The 24023-nt window shown below is 33.4% G+C and overlaps 1 protein-coding gene across 3 annotated transcripts in view; it reads left to right on the forward strand.

The window, feature by feature from the left end:
* Positions 1-24023, forward strand: part of LOC129806226 (uncharacterized) — a 55718-nt gene that overhangs the window by 31030 nt on the left and 665 nt on the right. The window contains exons 2-4 of one of the 3 annotated variants that reach the window (XM_055854653.1): positions 10969-11308; positions 16087-16298; positions 19030-19563. In XM_055854653.1, coding sequence (XP_055710628.1) covers positions 11226-11308; positions 16087-16298; positions 19030-19337 — 603 coding nt within the window. In that variant the 5' untranslated portion in view covers positions 10969-11225 and the 3' untranslated portion in view covers positions 19338-19563. Of the gene's footprint in view, positions 1-10968; positions 11309-16086; positions 16299-19029; positions 19564-24023 lie in introns of those variants that run through there. The other 2 variants (XM_055854654.1, XM_055854655.1) reach the window with 2 other exon arrangements.

Raw genomic sequence — 24023 nt, forward strand, 5'->3', positions numbered from 1 at the left:
TTGGCACACTTACCCTACCTACCGACTGTTTTTTGTTGTTTCTCTTAGTTAGCGGCCGTACCACACTCGGTCACACTCGTAAAAGAGAGAAAAATTAAAATTTGAACACTGAAAAATATATAGCGATTATATTTTTAAAAATCTATAAAGTTTGATATCGACATTGTGCCGTTTAAATATGTGTTAATTTTAACGATTTTAACAAAGTTGTTAAACCAGTCAATAAAGTTTATATTGTGTTTTCCAGTACATTTGACCCACGTAACCCCTTAAGTAAATCAGGGTGCAATACAATGGATTCCAGGTTATATGAGTCCGATTTGCATGTTCACGAAAAATCTACACATAGAGAAAATAAATAAAAAATGAATTTTGCTTCAGAAAATTACTACCATGCATGGAGCAGGTCATATAAGCAGTAATCAAAACTATCAAGAATAACCTAGATTTAGTTTACAAATATTTTGTTTTTGTCGTATATCGTATAGTTCATGGCTTATATTTTTCTTGAAAGAGATGCTTAGGTAGGCTATTGGTTTTGATAGAATTAACAGGTTAAGCAAAACTGTGGAGACCTCGCTTAAAAATGAAAATGAATTTTTGATGAATTACAGCTTTTCTTTAGTCGTAAATTTAGGAGAATTTCCTAATTTGTTAATTTTAAAGCAGGATGGAGCACGGATGTGCAGTTTTATGACGGATTATATGACCTACGCTATGTTTGATAGCCGTTTTCTGTTGCAAGATGTATTTTTTATTCATTTGTCCAGATTTTGGTTCAAAATTGTCTTTATTAGGATGGTAAGTGAAAAAATACCTGAAGTGTTCATGGAAATCGGACTTTTATAATCCTGAAGACATTATATTGCACCCTGATTTACTGATTTGAAATTATTCATTGTTTAATCGTTTATCGGTCTAAAGAACAAACTTTAAAAAATATCGACTTTAACGGGCTTCAGACCAAAGCCTTAGCCATATGGCTTAACGTTTTTAGTTTCTTATCAGTAAATAATTTTAGGAAAATTTGGACTTATAAGATTGGATTATTAAGGGCAAATGAGCAATACCAGTCTGGAAAACCAATAAAATCAATAGCTATTTAGGATTTTGAGATCTTCGGGAACTGGGCTAAACCTCTAGTCTGAAAATAGCTTTACGATATTCAGTGACTCCAGACATTTTTGTTTTAAGTATTCTTGCCCTTCTTATGTTTTAGTTATATAGGGGAATGTTGGCATGGTTCACACAGAGTGAAACTTCAAACAACGTAAATTTTCTCGTTGTTTGCAAAGAGCTAGTTCGTCATTTCTCGGTCATAAGATTGATCATTACACTCAGCTCTTCGTTATCCGGTACTTCGTTATCCGGGTGACAGCTGCCAAACAGTGGCGGTTGATGTATTCAAAAATTATTTGTACTAAACATAAAGTTTGTCCAGAGTGAATTAAAGTATTATTATCATTGTATCGAAGTTTTTAATACATAATTGTGATAAAAAATGAAGCATAAGCATACTATGAAGAAAATTCTCTTGTTCTTTGTCAGACAGAAAATAAATTCACACAGCACAAAATATAAAAACCGTTGATCATTCAAAAAACCTAAATGTCATTTTGTCCCTCAGTCAGCCGGATAACGAGGAGTCGAGTGTATTAAGCTCCATAAAACGAGATGAGAAATGGTAAACCATCTCTTTGCAAACAAAGTGAAAATTCTCATCGTTTGAAGGCTCACTCTGTGCGAACCATGCCTACATTCCCCTACATTTTTAGAAATTCAGTCAATATAAGGAACCGATTGAAAAATTAAACTTGTTACCTATCATTAGGCCCTTGTTGATAATTTAGTCCAGCTAATGTTCAAATGCATGACAAATGAATCCATTGTGAGGTCAATTAAGCGCAATTTTAATTACAAAGTTTCCTGCAGAGCTTTCTTTCCCGTAACTTAGACTGACCAATGACCATTAAACCCCAGAAAACTTTTTTCTAGGTTATGGTCATCTCTGTTAGTTAGTTTTGAGGAAAACATTGGGGGCACCAGCATCAATGTCAGGGATTTAAGGGTAGACAAACAGCACAAAAAAGTCCTTTACTCTCTCCATTCATGGCTTCATTTGTGTTTGTACTACCAAAAAAAATTTTCCTACATGGAAGATGAATTTAGGACGAATGACAAAACCCAAAAAAAAGAGAATAGAGTTGACAGGAAATATAAATGGGTCAAAGGGTAAAAACGGAATGGGTGGACAGAAGTTAAAAAAAAATGTATTGTATTTTTTTGGTCGGTTTTATGGAATATTTTGGGAAATAAAGTGAATTTGATAGAAAAGCGTGAAAATTCACAGCAAGGAAACTATTGTGATTCTTGTCCTATTGTTAGATAAATTTCACAAATCATTTTTCATAATCTTAAGCGAGTTCATAGTGACACAAAAGCTCTGCAGATGGTTTTCTCTACCCTTTTTTTTCTTCACCTCCCAACCCTTATGTCACTTCTGAAAAGAGAATGAAAAAAAATGTGACAGAGTGTGTTAAAGTGTAAAAGAGTGTCTCTGGAAAATGTAGATTAACTCCAATCATGTTTCTTTAATCTCTCTCCCTCTCGGAAAATTCTATGCTGGGGTCTGGAAAACGCTCCAGGGAGTCCAAAAGGAAGGGTAGCAAGAAAGACACTTAAAATTCTTTTACTACCCGATCATTCTGACATATTTTTCTGCGTTTGTGGCTTCACTCAGAATATCCCCCTCGTTATTAAAGCTCCAATTTATATTCCACACTCTAATCATTCCTTCTCTCCCTTTAATACGCTGATTTTGTGCGATGAAACTGTGAAACTCTCCGGGCGAAGGGTTGAGGGAAAAATCAATTTTCATCCTCGGAAAATTCTCATGCAATCACACATTTGTTCCCAAATGGAGCTTTTTTTGTACAAAGCAAAAAAAAAAATAAAAAAAGAACACCTAGAAAATTTAATCCTATATCAGTGAATAAGGAGTGTAATAAGATTCTTTTTTTGGTTGCTCCCTAGCTTTTTCATTTTCCCACTCCACAGTTAAATCGATAGCAAAGCAATTCCTTTCGTGGAACGAATTGCTAAGTAATATTTGACTCCTTTGGCATTTCAGCGTCTTCCCATTGACTCGAGATTTTTTTTTCTTGGCCAATAAATCTCAATTTTTTATGGAAAACGAAATGCTGCGAGCCTGATCTTTGAACTTGAAGTTAATCTGAAATATTTGATATTTTTAAAGCTCAGAACACGAACAGAATAAATTTGGATATTCAGACTAAAGAAAATATGGTCTGGGTGTAAATTATGAACTTGCAGAGGGTTTCTCTTCTTTTTAGCTGAATCCACAATTTTCGGTGGAAACTTGAAAGTCTGACAAAATTAAAACAAAAATAAAATTTAAACAAAATAAAGTTAGGGAAATGTAGGCATGGTTTGTACACATTGAACCTTTAACCCTTTAACGACGAGACACTTTTTACGGACTGAAAATCAACAATAAAAATTAAACTGGGAAGAATAATCAATGATAAGTCTTACATCTAACCTTGGCAAATCCAACAGAGTCTGATTCTGTGTATTTTGTGCTTCTATGAACGATAGGGACAAAAATAGTCCAAAAATTTAAGTAATTTTTCTGACAATACCAATGAATAGTATTTTTCGCTTTGATGATAAATATTACGTATGAGTATTGTAGTTTTTATTGCCAAAAAGGTTTTGCTTAAAAAAAATTGGAGGTATAAAAAAATAAATAAAATCAATTATGAATTTGAGAATTTAAAAATTCGCCATTTCTGAGCTTAAATATTTACTACATAGCAAATAGCTAGAGACTAGCAAAAAATATTCTATATTCCTTCAACCTTCTACTTTACAATTATGTACAGACATAAGAAAAAATATAACTTTAGGTAGTCAAGAAAAATTATTTTCTTTATGGGACACCGGTGTTCCAATCGTCCTTAAAGGGTTAAACGATGCGAAGCCTTGATTTGCAAAGAGCTTGAGGTTAGCATGAGGTTAAGAATTATCTATCTCATGTCTAAGAACTGATGAACTAACTCTTTGCAACTAAGGAGCAAATTCACATTGCATTGTTTGAAGATTCACTCTGTGCGAACCATGCCTACATTCCCCTAAAAAAAATCCTTTTATTAAAAAACCTTTCAAAATGAATGGAGTATTCCATTCTGTCCGTATTCTGCTATAGGGGAGACTAGGGCAAAACTTGTAAAAACGCATATTTAAGTCGATCACGAGCTCTGAGAAAACTTAAACGTTTTATAATGAGCATATTCTTATAGGAAAGTTATTGCTCTACAACATTGCAGAAGACTATTTTCCTCTATCTCGAAAGAAATCCGATTTTCGAATCATTTTCTAAAAGTCGATTTTGTGTAGATCCTCAAAATTGCTGTGGCAAATTTTGTCAGTCTTCGGATAATTTGTGACGTTTTACTCTCGCAAACGTTAAAAATATCAAATAGACATATTTTTATAGGAAATTTATTCCTCTATAACTTTGTCGAAGATAATTTTTCTCTATCTTAACGAAAAATGTGCCTAAATTGAGCTAATCAGTATTGATATTTTCTGTAAGCCAAATATTCCAAAAATAGAGCTCTAAATTTCATTATTTTTTATTTTACATAATCCTTCCTCGAATCCCTTGAAACTTTGTAAGTTTAAGAAGGTTCATGAAGGCTATCTATAATAAAAATTTCAGGCTTCAGTCTCTTTTATTTTAGAAAATAGTGAATATTGAAATTTTCGTTTTAACAAATTTTGCCCTAGTCTCCCCTACCAATGAAAAATTAAAAGCGGAAGTCTTTCTCCTGAAATTTTTTTTAGTACATTCAAGTGTTTCTACATAATCGATTTTTCTTCTGGTTCCTGTAGCGAGTGTTTGGTGGTTCTGGCACACAACGAGATCTGTGGAAGACATTCGTGACAGGAACCAACACAAAGAATAGTCGATAATGCAGTAGCACTTGAGAACAGTCATGTACTAAAAACCAATGATAAGCCCATATAAGCTTATGGTAGCTGAGATTCTTTACAGGCGACTTCGAAATGCGTGCAACTAGGGTTGCTCACAACTCGAAATGCGTGAAAATTTGATTTAATTGAATTTTGGGGGTAAAGAATCGCGTCGAGTAAACTGTTCTTGTCGGTCAAAATGGATAAAACTGGCTCGACGCGATTCTTTACCGCCAAAATTTGACTCAATTGAATTTATGAAAATACAGTACATCTTCGTTGATTTGTTTAACAAAATTCAATGTCATTTGAATTTCCAGAAATCTCATATATGTGACTTCTGACAATGCCACGAAAGCTGAAATGGCACTGTCACGGCTACAGAAAATCGAATTTAAGCGCATATGATATTCCTGACCTATGTGTGTCAAAACGTGTAAATCCAAAATTTGTCGAATTTCACCTGTAATGACTCCGGCACACCTTTTAGATCAGGAAAATTTCATGGAGTCGAAATTCGAATCCCTTTCTTTCTCACATGTTTTCCATATGATTATCTCATTCTTTCGCACAGCAATTTCGATTGAGCTAAATTGAATTTGGAGTGATGTTTAAAAGAAGAAGAAGAGTACAATAGAATGAGATAGACATATTCAAAGCATGTGAGAAAGAAAGGAATTCGAATTTCGACTTCATGAAATTTTCCTGATCTAAAAGGTGTGCCGGAGCCATAACCACAAATTGTAAAGAATCTCAGCTAAAAAAGGGATGCAAATGTCAGCTTCATGAAATTTTCCTGATCTAAAAGGTATGCCAGAGCCATTAGGAATATGTTGTATTTGCAGCATACAGAAATTTGAATTACGCTGAATTAGTTTTAACGGTTTAATTAAAATAAGTATTTCAAATATTGTTCTACGAACTATTTTGAATTAATTCTAAATTAAGGTACTACCAAGTTGATCTACTAACCCGGTAGAATCGTTCATTCGATAATGGGTTGATTATTTTCATTCCAGCGAGCACAGTTAGCTGAAAAAAAGTAGCGTTTTCAGTACATTTTTGCTCAGCCGATCAGCAAAAATGTGCTGACCGCTTAGCAGTTCTTGAACAAAAAGCTAACCAAATATATGGAAATGTCACTGCCTCGCGAGTGTCATTTTTAGGTTAGCAGAATTCAGCTGAAAATACATAGTTTTTCATCTGAATTGATATATAGATTAGTATTTGGTGCTCGCTGGGGTCTTACGCTAAATTCAAATTCGAATCATAACGGTTTTAACGATTTATTTTAAAATTCTAAAGATACGGTCTATGGAAAAAAAATGCTTGAATTTCAATTATTCCTGCTGATATTTTTATACTCTAATAATTATAAATGGGCACTCAATGGGTCAAGTGGTAGAGCACTCGCTCTATGATGCAAGTGTGTCGAGTTCGAATCCCTTTTAGGTCACCAGGAATTTTTCTGGCGTTAAAGGTGTTCGGATTGCATCCAGTGACCTTCTTGATTCCACGGGCATAATGTCTAGAAATCCCCTTACGGGAGGCCTTGTTCCTTCATGGAATGTTGTGCCAGCATTATTATTATAATTAATAAAAATTATAAATACAACTCATATTGGTTCTGTCATTGTTGTTTCTCACGAAGATTAAAATTTGAATAATATCACGTTTACTGATACTCTTATAGTATAGGACAAAACCTTCTGAAAGCAGAAAAAGGAGAAAAAAACTAGCATGAAGCACATGTTCCACGTATCCAATTATACTTTTTCCATCATCGTTATTTCCCACCAAAACCCAACGAGGGGTGTTCATTTTATCAAAATTGTTTATCAGAGTTGGTGGAAGAGATGAAATATGAAAAGTTAGAGAACAGCGTGGAGAAAGTGGCAGAAATGCGCAACCATACGTATGTACAGCGGGAAATTCCAATAATGGTCTCCTGATGGCAGAAGGAAAGCCAAGGAGAATCACAAAAACAATCCCCGACTCAAGAAATTCTGGGTGAGGTTTAGGTAGATAGGAGGGAAAGTTTTCATACTTGTGAACTTGTATTCACGATGATCCCTCAAGAATTTTAGTATTTTAGTCCTCTGCTGTGTCATTCTCACCGTCTACATCTTCTAGCTAGAACCTCGTGGTGAATTTACCTAATTTTCCTTGACTTTACCTTGGAAAACTTTGTCAATTTGATTTCTCAAGAGCTCCGAACCTTTGCTAATTAATTTGCTAAGAGGCTCAATTGGAGTATCATCAAACTAAATGATATTTACAATATTTCTTCTGTCTATTTGGTCTTCATTATCATTTTTGTTTTCAAGCGAATCCATCCCAAAAAATGTTCCAATTTCCTCAAAAACCAAAAGCCCCTCCCCGGAAGCTTTAATTAGAGAAAAAAGCGAGCTGCTCCCCTACTTTTGAGTAATTACTTTTTCTATTCTGCTTCTTGCTGGACAAACAAGCCAAAGGGTTGGCAAAATATTGACCAAATTAAACTAGAATTTTATTCTTTCAGTCAAAGCCCCACCAAGGGCAAGAAAAGAAACTCGTAAACTCACGAAACTCTTCAAATTTACTTTATATAGCCCTTCAATTTTCTACCCAAAGGATTTTAATTAAAAGTCCAATTAGCACGAATACTAGAAAGACCGATTGAAGATGAATGAAAATTGTTCGTGAAATATCTTTAAAGTTATTAAATTTCACTTAAGCATTTCCCTCTTGTTTTTTGCCTCCTTCCAAATTTCCCCATCAAAAGACATGGGGAGTGTCTTAGTGATAGTCGGGTATTTATGGCGGAATGCTGGAAGAAAAGTCACGAGTTTATCTCAGATTTAAATAGCTCGGGAAATCCCTTTTCATCATCATCCTTTGACATTATATAGCCTTTTGTCCTTCTCATGTGAATTTTGCACCATTTCCTCTCCTACCTCTCATCCTTTTCTGATTAACGCACCAGCCTTTGAGCTCTGGGGCACAGAAATAGGCGACAGTTTCTGGAGCAGGAGATAGACATACAGTACATGGTGGAAATTATACAAGCAGATGGGAAAATTATCTTTTCTAGTGATCAAAATCTCGATAGATTCAAATAAATAAAAAAAATATATTAAAAATTGTTATTTTTCTGTCAAAAACGTAAATGATATTACCAATTGTTTGATACTGGCATGATAGTTGGAATATCTTAAGCTCAAGTTTTAAGTCTTCACAGTCCTCAGCCAATAGGAGAATTTCTATAATAAAACTATTTTCTTTAACACAGTTACTTTGCAGTAAACAGTGCTCTTGGTAACTATTATGATAGTAGAAACTATAAATCTGCCTAACTAGCATGATAAATATACCTATCATGTCAATAAACTCATAAATATCACTTTGTTATAACTACTGTGACTACTTCACAACTCAAAAATCTTCTTGTAATCAAATTTCAAATTATCATCTTGCAGTTTTCCTTATGCCACTATCATGATAGTAAAACTGCCTTCTGTACCTGAATATCAAAATGATAACAATCCCTTAACGCTTTCATTTCTGTAATAAGGCAACGTTCTCTCATAAAATTGTGATTTATTATACAGTTGACAGCTCGCTCGGCACTAGCATGATAGTAGGATAATTATCTGTCATTTAAATATAAAATTTTTAATGTCAGTATTTTCTCTAATGGGCCTTTTTGTATTATTGTTGAAACAGTATGTATCCCAATTGTACTATTGTAGCACAAAGGCTACAAACCCCTACACCGGAACTTGGTGAGGATCTCACAGTGACGCAATAAGCAAAACCGTTGGCTCTTGGGCGGTGAGATCTCTAAGTTGACTTTCACACTTGTGAGTTCGAGTCCCTCCCGGTGCAACACATCTGAATGTCAGAAAGAACGACATTTTCACACATGATAAAAACGTAATAAAAAATGCACCGCCTCTGCCAAAAAAAAAAACTTCACTACGGAGAAGGCGTTCCTGTAGGGGAATTGTAACAGTATGACAATGTCATATAACAAAATTAAATTTTTTTATGTGGTAAATTCGGAAGAATTAATTGTAAATCCGACTAATATTAATTACTAAAAGCTTCACAAAGCTCCTTGCAATGGCCATTAGATGTTCACTGGGCTTTAATGTGGTCCTGCTTCCGAATTTTACCACGAGAATTTGTCATATGACATTGTCAGACTGTTACAGAATTCTCTCTCTGGGCGATCTACGATCAGTAGATTCTTCCAAAACGAGATCATCAAAATGAATACATTGTAGTAAAAATAAAATGTCTCTATACGATCAATAATAACTGGAATATATTGGAGTACCTTTCTCGCTAGCCTTCCAGAAAAAAGCCCCCATGGGATCATTTCAGAGCCACGAATCTAACGAGTCTAGCGAAACAATGCCTCTGAAGTTAGCTGTTATAGCATTCCTCAGAGTCACCATCACAATTAAACAGTGATTAGTACCGCTGGTCGGTCGGTTCAAAAGAGGCTTCGTCAAGACAGGCTTTCTCGCTACAAGACCTCTAGGCTAAACAGTCCTCCTACACTATTATGATAGTACTATTACTTTCTTATGCAAATTTCTAAAGTAGAAAAACCCTCTTCTGCCATTCAAATATAAAGTTATTGACAGATCGACAGCGATAACATATTTTAAAGTAAAACTTATACCATTCGGTATAATGACTTAATTAATTATTTCCATCCACTTAAATTTGTTGAGATCAAAATTTAGGAGAGTTGACAGTTCTATTGATGCTGGCATGATAGTAGCATTCTCGAGATAGTTCACAACTGCTTGAATATTAGCATGACAGGACATTTACCTAGTGTCAAACGTAAAATTCGAATTGAATGAAGGACTAGAGACGATTAGATATGGAAACTCTTCGGTAAAGGTCAGTGGATGATAAGCTACGTCGCAATGAAAAATACTTACTCAATCTTGTCCTGAGCAGTCCTGGATATGGACCTTATATGGTTTGTGGACGTCCCGTCCGTCCGGCATATAACCACTTCTGGAGAGAAAACGGTGAGAGATATCGACAAGCAACTTTCGACAAAGGTTAAATATCGATGGGTCGCTATAAATACGTGATGTCAGACTCCCCCACCCCACCACGCATTCGTCATTTTAGAATACCCCAAAATTTTGTTTTCTTAATAACTCAGCCCCTATGGCACCGATCGCACCGATCGATAACAAATTTTAGTATGTTGTAGCTGGGCCTAACAGCTTTTGAAAAATAAAAACCCTAAGCCCACCGATCCTCTTGACCCGAGCTAGAAGGGGTCAAAAATTTCTGACTGACGCCATCTATTGCTTAACTGATGCAACACTAAAATATATCACTGTTATGAGATGCTAGTAATTCCTTAACCACTGACTGCAAATTTAATATTAGAACAAATGAATGATATAGAGCCTTAATAATTGAATTAAATGTTGTGTGTGTGTGTTTATTTCCTGAACAGTAAACTTTCTGACTAGTTGGGAACAAAAATAAACTTGTAATCTCACCTTACCATTTAGTCCTCAACCCCTCACTATTTTTTGCCATTCCCCATCGTCATCCTAAATTATCATCATTGCACAGCATGAATTTTCTCTTGGAGACATGCTTCAACCTTTCCCCCCAAAAAAAAATCCCATGTACAGACTTTGGGGAATTCTTGAGAAATGTGTAGAGAAGTGGAAAAAAGGTTCTAGATTTCTCACAAGAGATTGTCTCTGTAAATATTTTATATAGACCTCTCGTCAAATGGATTTCCTATTAATTTCCCATTTTGACTTAAAAAAAAGCAACTCAATTTAATCTTGACTTGTAATATTTAATTCTGCTTGGTTTTTTTTATCCTTCAATTTGTGGATGCTGTATTAATTTCCTTTGAGCGTTTGACTAAAAGAAAAGCCGATTTTGCCGATTAAATATGGAAGGAATTCTAGTGGAAACTAATTTAATTTTCAGTCGGAGGACTTTCATCTGGTCATCATCTCTGAAAGGAGAATTTTCCCAGCGTCAGAAAAAAAAGCACAAGAGAGTCTTTGAAGCAGAGAAAGGGGCCAAAAAAAAGGACAAAGAAGAAAAATATCCTGGGAATTATTTTAAGAGAAAATTTACAATAATAGTATAAAAAAAAGTCCACCCATCACTGAAGAAAAAGCACTCTCCTGAGGAGTGTATTCTATTTTTTCCTTTCGTACATCGCCGCAAGCAGGAAAATTATGGTTGTTTGTCGTGTCACGCAGAGATTTGGGGCCCTTGGAGCAGCTTTTGTTGCTCTTCGTCTTTTGTCCACCGCACCAAGGTATATTTCTGTTTTTTTTAAGGGGAGGGAGGGCTTAGGGACATCCAGCTCAAAGAAAATATGTGATAAAATAAGAAAGGAAATTTATAATTACCCACCCAGACGGATAAAAATATTTCTTTGGCATTTCTTTGTTAACCATCTCTCTTCTTCGAGTCCCTAGCTCATGAAAGTATTTAGGGAAAATGGGGCACTTTTTTACAGGGGCACATTTATAACCTACAATTTTTCTATGCATTAGAATTCTTCGTATTCTGGAAATAATGTTTGTGAATTCGTTTACTGAAAGTTTGTCAAAAGGATGTTATTCCATGTAAAATGTGACAAACTTTTTGTCAAATGGGTTCAACAAACATTTGTCGACCACTGAATATCTGAATCACAAATAAAACAATTTTTGACAAATTTTCAGCTAGTAGTATTACAAATCTTTCTTTTAAAATTTTTCATCATCGCACGAATTTTAGAAAACTCTTTTTTGTTTTACATAAAAGAACATCCCTTTGACAAACTTTTTACAAAAATACTTTACACGCCGTGTCTTTTACAGATCTGAAATAGGGGATTCTTGAATAATTTGTCTACACAGAAAACAATATTTCGTAAAATTGTTCGTAAATGTTTGTGAATTCCAATTGAAGACTTACGAAATACTTGTAAATCGTATAACCCACAAACAAGTTCGTAAAAGTTTGTACTTCTTCACAAAAATTGTTCGTAAAATGATGAGCATTTTTTGTACTTTTATAAACATTTGTTCGTGCATTTTTGTTTGTTTGACAAAAATTTACGAACAAATGACAAAATCTGACGAACATTATTCATGTGTTTTCAAGCAAATGTTTGTAAAACTACAAAAAAAAATTTCGTTAAATGATCATGTTACGAACTAGTTTGTAAAAAAAGTACAAACTATTACGAAATTTGTGGGTTATACTATTTACGAGCATTTCGTAGGTCTCCAATAGGAATTCACAAACATTTACGAACAATTTTACGAAATATTTTTTTCTGTGTAGATTTGCATGAAAATATGTAAGCTAAGATGTAGCGGAATTAAGTGTGTTTAATTTGGCAAATTAGTTTGTAATTCAGACCTTTTGCAAACCAAATTTGTTCAATAAGACCTCCTGATCTTCATTGATCATCCCAAAAATCATTTTGAAGAGCATACTTACAAAATTTTTATTTAAATAGGTTGTTCAATACCAGTTCATTTGTAATTTGAAAAAGTTTTGTGATTGTGTTTGTAAAAGTTTGTCAAAAGAATCTTCGTTCGTTGAAACTTTAAAATGCTTTGTCAAATTGATAAAAGAACCAGTTTCTGACCAACTAATTACAAACAGCTGATTTCTGATTTACAAACTTTTACCTACAATGATTTATAAACTAACAGAAAATTTAAAAGACAATTATTGCCTAATGAATTTAAAATCGAAGTCATCGAAATTTCCCCAACGCTCCTCTTTGCAAAAACATTCTTTTCTGTACCTTTGTAAAAATTCATTTAAGAAGTTGTTGGTGAATTTTATGGTTTAGGAAATTGCGCAATTTTTCTTTTAAAAAGTTATATTTTCAACCCCTGAAAGCAACAAAAAGTTGAGAATCGAGAGCCTCCAAGGAGGCGCCTGTGGTGATAAAATTGTCTCTAATGTAGAATATTTTCGCATAATTAATTTAAGCAATTTTCAGGAAAATTTGTGCTAATTAAATAATCCATGATGATGAATCAAGCCATGAAAATTCAAAACGCTTTTCTTGTAGACATTTTCTCAATAATTCACATTGAAAATAAACACCCATCACACAGCATCAACGTAGCAAAAAAGGAGGAAAATCTCACGATAGAATTCAATTATCATGAAATTTTTCTTCCTCATCTTTTAGCATGTGTTTTTCTGATGAATTTTCCCAAATTAACACACAAGAGACCCCTAATATAAAAAGGGGTGGCAAAGTATCACAGTTTTGCTGAATACTCGTACTCCGTGCTTTGATGGTATATGCTCTAAAAATTGAACAAAAAAGTTATGTAGAGCTACAACAATCAAGGATGCGATTTATTATGTTTAAGAAGTATCGAATGGCATCGTTTTTTTTTTTAAGATATTAGTAAAATATATTTTAAAACCAGCTAAACTTCGATAAAGTTCTAAAACCTTCTAAATTGATCGAAACTTGTCCGAATTGATAAAAAAAAACGAAATGGCTCCGTCAGTAATAACTTTTCGAAGAGACAAAGCCATTCTAAAGCCAAGACAAACTTATTCGAAAATCTACCGGAAGTGTAAAGTGCAAGTTCACGTACTCGCCGCTTTAGCGCTGATTCTTCTGCCATTTCGAATTTCGATATTCTTAGAATTAAAAGTGAATTTTTGTGGAATTTCAGGATGGCAGAACGTTTAAATTACAATTTCATAAAATAAATGTCCTTTTGATGATCTTGCTTGCTTTTGTGTAACTCGTCGCTTTAAATTTTCGAATTTGTAACGTTGGAAGTTCGAAAATTTAAACCGATGAGATAAGGAAGAATCAGCAAGTTCATGAAAAGGATATTTATTTTAATGAAATTGCGATTGAAAAGTCCTGCGATTCTAAAATTCCACAAAACTACACAAAAAAATCACTTTTCGATAAAACATTTACTCACTGTTGTACATATTGCTGACGATTGAAGTTTCGAGTATACCAAATTTCGAAATGGCAGAACAATCAGCGCTAAAGCGGCGGGTATATGGACTTGCACTTTAGCCTTTCGGTAGATTTTCGAATAGGTTTGCTTTGGCTTTGAAGTAGCTTTTGTCTCTTCGAAGGGTTTTATTACTAAACGGAGCCAATAATGTCTTGGATAAAAGGTAAATGGAACTCTATTTGCACAAGAAGTCGTTGATGTACGAAAAATTCAAACTCAATTTTGAATTTTCACACTAAATTTTCGGACAAGGTGGAGAAAATTTGTGAAGTATCATTGACAGAAGCAGTAAACATCGTTGCTTTGTATTTTTCGCATAACAAAATGAAGATAAACTTATTTTGACACTTGAAAACTTCGAAATTCGAACAGGATGTACTTCCGCCACCTTAGAAAAGTGTCAGGAAGTAAGAAAGTCTCGTTTTTGACTTTTCAAATAGATCCTCAAAGAAAGCCAACTGTGTTCCTTGAGCTAGTTGAACCGCCAATTGTACGATGGTTTGTGTCTTGACTAACTAAAAGCCTATTTGGGCGGTTAAACAAAGAAACCTATGGCTCAAAATTCTTAGCCTTTCTTTACAAGAATTAGGCTACTAGGATGAATGTGAAGGAAAATTTGGGGAAAACCATTAAATACTTCAGCTTCTAAATATTTATTTTTTTTTATTTTCCAAAGCAAAAATAAGAAAGGATCGAGTCACAAAAATATGAATTTCGTCTTGGATTGAATAGGCTTTTTAACCTACATCCTAACCAAGCGAAAAATATATTTCGGATGTAAAATAAGGCAAATATAAATAAATGAGTTTTGTTCTAATTTTCCAGAATTTATAATTTTTATATTTGCTTTATTTTACATACGAAATATATTTTCGCTTGGTTAGGATGTAGGTTAAAAAAGCCTATTCAATCCAAGACGAAATTCATATTTTTGTGACTTGTTTCTTGAGATCTCTCATGTGGATAAATTCTCTTATTTTTATTTTAGAAAATAAGAGAAAAACTTAAATATTAAATAGATATAGATAAATAATAAATTTAAATAGAAATTTTATTTCAATTTTATTAAATTATTCTAGTGCCTCGGTTCTACACCAAATTACTTGAGAAAAGCTTGTTTAAAATAAGAAATGTTTTCTGATTATTTATATAAAGTCGAAAAGAAATAAAGGCCTATTTAAGTTGAGACACAAATAATACGTTCGGCTTCGCATATCAAGAAAAACATCAAATCTACAATGACTAATTAATTGAAAGTTTATTTTGATAGAATAAATAGACTAGTAAACAATTAGAAAAAAGGTTTGTGACTCAACTTGAATAGCCCTTTGCCTTTTGGCATGTACTAAACATAATGAAAAAATCAAATGTACAGTAATTAAACCTCAAGTTTGTAAACTAATCATTTTCATTCACTGCTGTTAACTATTTTATCAATACTTTTCGACGGTGGTTGTTTTTGATAAGCCGAATTCATGCTAAAGCCGATAAAAGCTTAATCAAAATTTAATTAAATTTATTTAAGTGGTTCATTCTACGCAAAATTCGGTTACAAAATGTTTATAAAAGAAGGAATTTTCACTGAATACAAAACAAATTGAGAAAGAATAGGCCTATTCAAGCAGAGACACAAATCCTATTTTTAGTTAGCCTGGATAGTTCTATTTAGTTAGAGGTCCATTTATTGAATGGAATCTTTCAGAGAGTCGCTATGTCTAACCTATTGATTAAACACGAGCAAACAATCTCCATTAAATTTAAAAAACCTTGTTTCTTTGACATATTGCTCTCTCTTTGGAGTTTGAGCAAGAAAAGGACTCTACCCACTGATTAATTATCCAGCTGAGAATGTGTGGCATGGAGAAAATGTTAGAGGCTAATAAAACGTTAAATTAAGAATGGCAGAAGAGAGAGAAATTCCACAGATAAAATTTTAATGAATATTCAAGGGAGCTTTTGGTGGTAGAAAGTTGTCTCACCGTGAAATTGCGATGTGAATAGTTTGGCCCCGAGAAAGGCCCCCCAGGAGTGTGTCCAGGATGATAAATGAGGGTCTCTAGAGTCTGGTGGTTTTTCTTCTTTTCAGAGTTATGGCTTGTTCAGCTGACCAGGGAGATCCCAAGACGGCCAATTCCGTCTACGATTTCACGGCCAATGACATCAAGGGGCAGCCAGTGAGTCTGGAGAAGTATCGTGGGCATCCCCTTGTAATAGTCAACGTGGCATCCAAATGTGGATACACAGCACAGCACTACAAGGAGCTCAATGAACTCTACGATGAATTTGCAGAGTCGAAAGGTCAGTTAAATAACTTTCAATTGCTTGAAATTGATGCATGAAACATTATGTTGCAATTCTAAAACTTTGGAATGTCCTATAAATCAATTAATATACGGAACCGCTTTTCGTCATTCAAAAGTTGCTTTAACAAATTATTCATTTATTCTTGGAAAATTATTAAATATTCATAGCTGGAGAATAAAAGGTACAATAACATAAATAACTTAATCAAGTGGAAAAGTACGTCGCATACAGTCCAGTAACGTGTAAAAATTTTCAATTTTTTCAGAAGATCTATGGACACATTTCACTACAATAATAACACTATATATAAAAAAAAACAAAAATTATTAGTTTAAAAATATTAAGAAATTAATTTTCAAGATGAAACAATGTTTTCCATGTTTAAGAATATTTTAAATAAAATATTGTTTACTAAAAATTTAGATAAAAGCCCTGAAATGTGAATATAGTAATAAATATTAAAAAATCAAAAATATTTAATTTAGTTAAAACGTTTACAAAAGGACATTAAAAATGAATCAATATTTTCTCTGCTTTCTCAAAAATAATTGAATATTGTAAAATAGAGAAAATTTTTCTTATATTCATTAAAAGAGAAAAGGAATCTTGAACATTGGTGCCATCAAGTTAAAAAATAAACTTAAAAAATAGAATTGATTGCATTCCGAAAGAAATTTGAACAAAATTTGAAAAAAAAATCCAGAAATAGGGTAAGTGTGCCAAATTTCGGCATAGTTGCAAATAAGCACCGAAGTCCTAAGTTTGAAATGCAATATTTTTAATGCATATTGAAATTTCTTGTTACTTACTTTCCGGGAGGATTGTATGGAACTTTGAAAACTAGTTTATCATTTTTGTATTCTTTAAATCAGTTCCCAAAATATTGAAAAATTAATAAAAATATAGACATTAGTTTGGGTAGTATTCCGGCCACTTTGAGTGTAATACCGGACACCTTGTTTATGACCACCTTTTGTGAAGCAACCGATAAAAAATTTCAAAACATCATACGGAAGGAGTTTAAAAATATTTACTTTAATACGTTTGTATGACCCAGAAACCCTGAGATCTTCCGTGTAATTTGTCCTGAAGACCTGAAGAGTTTACCTTGGCATCTTAAATTTACCCGAAGATTCCCGTAACAGTTTGCCCTTCCTGAACTCTTTCAAGGCCCATTTCACATCATCTTTTTCATAGAGACGATTCTTTTCTTCTATGGTTATTATAGAACTCAGAAATTGAAAAAAAACAATAAAATGAATAAGAAATTAAGGAAAACAAAAGACGTTGCCGGAATAGGTAGCATTACCTGACCGGAGAGACGCTCACAAAGTATCTACTTTTTTACACGAAATGTAGGATCCAAATGGAAAATTTTACCGGAAATTTAAAGACTGATTCACTATTAACTTAAACAGAAAACTAATGAAATGAAAAACTAAACTAAAATGAAAACTAATCCATTTTAATAAAAAAAATATCGAAGGAAAACGCACTGCATTTCACCACAAATCACAAGACTGCTAGAAACACAAGTGATCTGTCACATTTTCTTAAGACTCTTTTCACACTGAGCTTTTCCAACGTAATTTAAATTCAAATTATATATAGAATTTAAATTTATATCTAATTTTTGTGTTAATACATTATAAAATGAATAAATATTTAAAAGCAGAATAAAATCATTGACTATTCGAAAAAAAAATTCATAATTGTAATTTATTTATTTTTCTGGCTGAAATTACACTCAAAGTGGCCGAAATTACGCTAAAAGTGGCCGAAATTACACTAAAAATGGCCGAAATATAAATCTGGCCGAAATTTGGCACAATTACCCTATGGCAAACAAGTACCAAAGTGTCTTCACGGGCATCACTTGGGCAACCAGGTAATAAGTATAATTAATAGGGTATTAAGGCATCGGGCGTAATTTTAATTGAAATTATAATTAAAATTGAACATATTTAGTGCCAATATCTTCTAAAAGAAATAATTATAGTTAGAAGATAGAAGATTTTTTTCATTAGATATTGGCAAAAATCCAAAATTTTAATCTATTTATTTCTACTATCCAAGTTTACCCTTAAAGTGTCCGAAATTACAAACTATCCAAATTTACAATCACTTCCTCAACGTTATGATTGTTTTCTTTAGTCGCTTTAGTGTTTACTTGTAGTAATTCTTAATGTTATTAGTTCACTCGTAAAAAAAATTGCTTAAATTAAAACAGTTTAAAAGTTTAACATTTACCGGAATTTTATGTCCTTTTAAATGTGTTTAAATTTCTTTTGAATTCACACTATTAACATCGTACTGTAATACTGTTCTCATTAATTTCTTGCAAAATACTTTTCATAAACTACCATTAAAGTCTGCTAAAAAATGTTCGTCAATTTCTCAAAAGTATCGTGCACTTTAATTCCAACAATAAATGGACTGTCAGACAAAAGTCTCTAAAGCTCCTTATGAAAAGCATAAAGTTTAATTGCATCAGCAAAGACGATTTCTCTTGTGCATTTCTTCCCCATTGCCACAAGTTGAGGAAAACTCTGTGAAATACTACGGAAAAACTGAGCTTACGCCAGGGAGACAAATTCTCTTCTTTGTTCCTCAAAGTTGCTCTGAGAATTGCATTTGTTGTTGCAGAAAATGGTTTTTGGGGGTGGATTGTGGCAATTCTCGGAGAAGTTGGAGACGAATAACAAATTCTGCACTATTATTGCAGGCTTGAGGATTTTGGCCTTTCCCTGTGACCAGTTTGCCCATCAGGAACCAGGTACCAATGAGGAGATTGAATGTTCAATTCGAGAGCGAAAGGTGCAATTTGATCTGTTCGAGAAGGTTGATGTGAATGGGAAGTCAGCTCATCCACTGTTCCAGTACCTCAAGAACAAACAGAAGGGGACAGTGTTTGATTTCATCAAGTGGAACTTTACCAAGTTCATTGTTGACAAGGAGGGGCAGCCCGTGGAGAGACATGGACCGAGCACAAGTCCTGCTGAGATGAAGAAGAACCTCGAGAAGTATCTCTGAATTCAGCAACTTTCACTAAAACACTTTTCCTATTAATCGCATTTTCTTTAAAACTGGGATGAGGAAATATTTATCCTTAAAAAAAATAAACTTTCTGCCCAAACTCTTTCAGCGTTAGATGTTAGGCTATGTTTTGGCACACGCGAATATCGCAAATATTTTGTCAAAGATAGAACATTTTTTATGTAACTCTGTATGGAAATCAATAAAGAAGTGAATTCAAATATTTGTAAAATGTGTGAAATATCTTCAACGAAAGGTTTTTCCTCCAACTCTTCAATTTGAATATGAATTGATATTGATTGACAATCTCCAAGATCTGCGCTTTCGCTAAATTTTTCTCTTTAACATCGTGAAATTTCGACAGTGAAAAATACTTGACATGAATGGATACAAAAGATAAGAAAACTTTACACAATAATTCAAATAAATTCTTGTCAAGATTTCTTTCAAAGGTTTTTGACGGAAGAAAATTAAAGAAAATATTTCTAGACAGTACAATATTTAGAAATCGACTTGATCAATAAAAATAATCGAATATCAGCAAAAAATTTAGAGTAAGTCTACCAAATTTCGGCCAGCTTGTAATTCCGGCCACCTTTTTTGTTCCTCCAATTTCCATGACTTTAGTTTTTGCACACTCTCTAATGCTTATATAGTGCAAAAAATGTAGCTTCGACAAACGAGATGATGTGTAAAAGACATTGGAAGAATTCCCGAAGGGAAAGGAACTATGAGAATGTGACCGAATTAGGCCACCAAAGTTATGTCTACATTTTTATTTATTTTAAAATGCATTAAGAATGATTTTAGAGAAAATAAAGATGGTGAACTATCTACAAGGTTCCAAGGAAAATTCCTTAAGAAGAAGGAATATAAAATTCAATTTGTATTAAATATACTACATTTCAAACTTGAGACTTTGGCGCTTGCATGCAACTATGCCGAAATTTAACACACTTACCCTACATCCCTATAGCCAACGGCCGCAGCGATTCCACTGGATTTCCAGCAGCCTTTTCTGCCATGTCCGCTGATTTTACCGCTAAAAATCCGCATGGAATTCCTTGGATTTTACCGCTCAAAATCCGCGTAAGCTTCCGAGATAGAATTTGACGCTAAATTTCTTCCTAGCGTTCCATGGACGTTTACGGAACTCTGTATATGACCGTCTAATGAGAAATGTCCGCGAGTTTCCATGGAACATTCTCTGATGAATATTTCCACGGCTTTCTTATAGATTGAAATAGCGTATAATCGGCAGTCAGCCCTTTAAAAATTTGGAAAAATCCTCTTTATTTCCACGAAATTCTCCGTGGAAATTTCAATGCAACGGCCTTAGAGGCTTCCGTGGTTTAATATTACAGAATTCCACGACTTTTCCAGTGGATTTTTTAAATAAAGTTTTCTTCAAAATAATTCCAAAAATTGATTAAAAATTTCGTGGAACTTTCATAGAGAATTTCCAGAAAAAAACAACCACAAATATGTACGATCAGTGCCAATTGGCAGCTTAGATCTTGGACAGTGTTCATCTATCAGACGAACACTCAATTGTTCTACTTTTGAATTGAAAATATTGCTACCATTTCGTTCATTTGAGTATGTCTAGCTCGCAAGAATTATAGCGTTAGGACGAAAAATAATTGCAGAACTTTCGCGCTTACTTCCATAGAGTCTTGGTCGGAAAAATATCAGAAAATATACTAGGAATATTCAAAGGAAATTTTGAATCAATTTCCAGGGAATGCTCTCAGATATGTTGCAAGAAAATTCCTCTGACTTTTTTTCAGGAAATTCACGCGAAAAAAAGCTGATAGCTCCGCAAAATTCCAAGCGGAATATTAGCGTTTATTTCCACGGAAACTCTCGCGGAAAAATAGAAGACAAATTCCAGGGAATTTTCTGTTACTGTGAAACTTTGCGGCCGATTGGCTACAGGGATCAACAAAAAATTGACCTAACTTACACATGTAGGGAAAACTGGGGCACCATCAAACACGGGGTAGCACCAAACACTAATTTTTATTAGATTAGATTAGATTAGATTTCAGTTTATTTCCTGCCTTTTGGATCCAACGATCCTTTCTTAAGACTATATGTAATTATACTACTACTAGACTATATGTATGTATTTCAAAACTACTTGGACTATCTCGACCATTTCTTCAGTAGACAAGTATCCCTTTAGTGCCTATAAATTCCTATAAGTCTTGTCTTCTGAATTCGAATATCTGATTAAAAAATCGCAGTGTTTGGTGCTACCCCGTGTTTGGTGGTGCCCCAGTTTCCCCTATGCTTCCAGAATAAGTTTTAGGCAAGGAAAATTTCATTAAATCAAAATTCACATCTTTGTCTATCTCACACGTTTAGTATATATCTGTCTCTCGCTTTCGTACTCAAAAACTTACCGAAGTAAATTGAATTTTTTGATATTAGAAAGAAGAAGAAGAAGAAGAAGGAGAAGAGTGCGACAGATTGGGATAAACATGTGCGATACGTTGGAGAAAGAGAGGGATGTGAATTTTGATTTAACGAAATTTTCCTGCTCTGAAAGATCTTCCGGAGCTTCTTGCGTTCAGTGTGATGATCCAGGAAACAAAATACACAAAAAATTCTTTTTTCCTTGCTAAAGCCCCTTCACACAATTTAGATTAGAAAATTTCACGAAATCAAAATTAAGAATTCTTTTCACTCAAAAGCTTGATACTTGACTGCTTCATAGCGCTCTGCTTTTTTTATCCTCGTATCAAATTTAATTTAGTTCAATCCAATTTACAGTGCGAACGAACGGGATTGACATACGTGAAAAGTTTGAGAGACAAAATTATGTGAATTTTGATTTCATGAAACTTTGTCATTTGAAAGGTCTGTCAGGGACATAAATTAATGACAATGAACTTGCGTAATGATTTCCCAGCCTTGAGAGTTTTATATTGACCATTCAACAAATCTATTTTACCATTAACCAAAATTGGTATTTAGGTTTGTTTTTAGATCAGCAAAATTTCACGGAATTGAAATTTCTACATCTTCCTTTCTGAAAAAGTATTGCAGAATTCTATGTCACACGTTTGCTGTAAAAACTAAACTGAATTTGTTCTGATGTTCATACTAAATCCAATTTAGATTTGAGTGCAGAAAAATAGGTTTGCGCAAAATAATGAATGGAAAAATTTTTGTAATGAAATTTTTCTAATGCATGTGCACGAAATACATTCCTGACTATGAATAATTTTATTTTAATTTCTAAATTTGCCATTTTCTTGACCAAAATAGAAAAGTAAAAACAAGGCGCTAATAAAATTAAAAGTAAACGATATTATGAGAATTTTAGCAATGAAAAAATAAAGAAATTTTTATTTTACCTGCGACTATATTAGATTTAAAATTATAAGTTATAGGGAAAGGCTCATCCTTTTCGACAGTCTGCTTACAAGCATCGATGTTCCACGTTTGAAGTGCGATATTTTCAATACTAATTGATTTTTCTTTGTTACTCTTTATTCAGAAGGGTTGTTTAGAAACTTGGCAAGCTATTTATCTTTTTTTTGCACTAAAATTAGTTTTAATACGTTTGAAAATGAATTGATTTGTAGAGGTAAATTTGACTCTTATTTTGGACAACTTAGTTCTATATTTGGACAGCTCATTCGCCTAAAAAGGATGCCCATTATTCTCCATGCCCAAGTCCTGCCAAGAACCTGCCTGCCCAAGTCCTCTTCTTGTTTATGTAAGGGAACCGCAAAATGTCACAAGGAGCCCAGGAAATTGCTAAATCATTCATTAAATTGAGTTGACTTCGGTAATCCAAGTACTCGCGAATTCACGCATTCCCTGGCCTTTCCAGGAGCCTTTCAAATTTTTTTCTCACTACATCTCGTTCGAAAGACGATGCTCTTTTGTTTCTCTAGGCATTTATACAATATAGTCGTCACAAAAGCTAAAACTTCACGAAATTTTGAGAGAAAAACACCTGTCCAAGATAAGGACTATCACCTCACTGCGGTGAATCTCTGAGAAAATTTCCCATTTATCACACGAAAAACGTAAATAGTAAGACAAATCTCACTTCAGGACAAATGCACAAATCACCATTAATATGAATTAACACAATAATCAATAAATATTTAATAATATCACTCAAAAAAGAAGAAGAAAAGTTGTTAGTACTTCACGACTGCTAAATAAGAGTGAAATAAACACGATGTTCTGTCATATTTCTCGTAAGCAATTGCTCACACTGAATTTTGAACAAAGTAATTTTAACTCAAATCATATTTAAAATTTGACGTATTTAGTTTTAAAATCCTCTAAAGCAAGAAATATTTATATATAATTCTTTATTCATCAAATACTGGAATAAAAATGCACAATTTTAATCAATTTACTTTTAGTGTCCAAATTTATCCTCAAGGTGTCCAAATTTACAAACTGTTCAAAATTATGAAACTTTCCTATACCTATTTTTTGATTTTTACCTAGATTTTTAACTGAGCAAAATTTCAAAATTATGTACTTATAATTTTCTCTTATTACTTTGAAACTTTTTGCATTTATCTTAACTGAAAACCTTAAAGGATTTTTATAAATAAAGTTAGTAGACCATTGAAGCTAAATGCATTTTGCGCTAGGTTTCGCTAAAGTCGATGTTTTTAAATAAAACCTAAAATTACATAATCATTT

Source organism: Phlebotomus papatasi, chromosome 3, assembly GCF_024763615.1.
Source record: "Phlebotomus papatasi isolate M1 chromosome 3, Ppap_2.1, whole genome shotgun sequence".
Taxonomy (NCBI): domain Eukaryota; kingdom Metazoa; phylum Arthropoda; class Insecta; order Diptera; family Psychodidae; genus Phlebotomus; species Phlebotomus papatasi.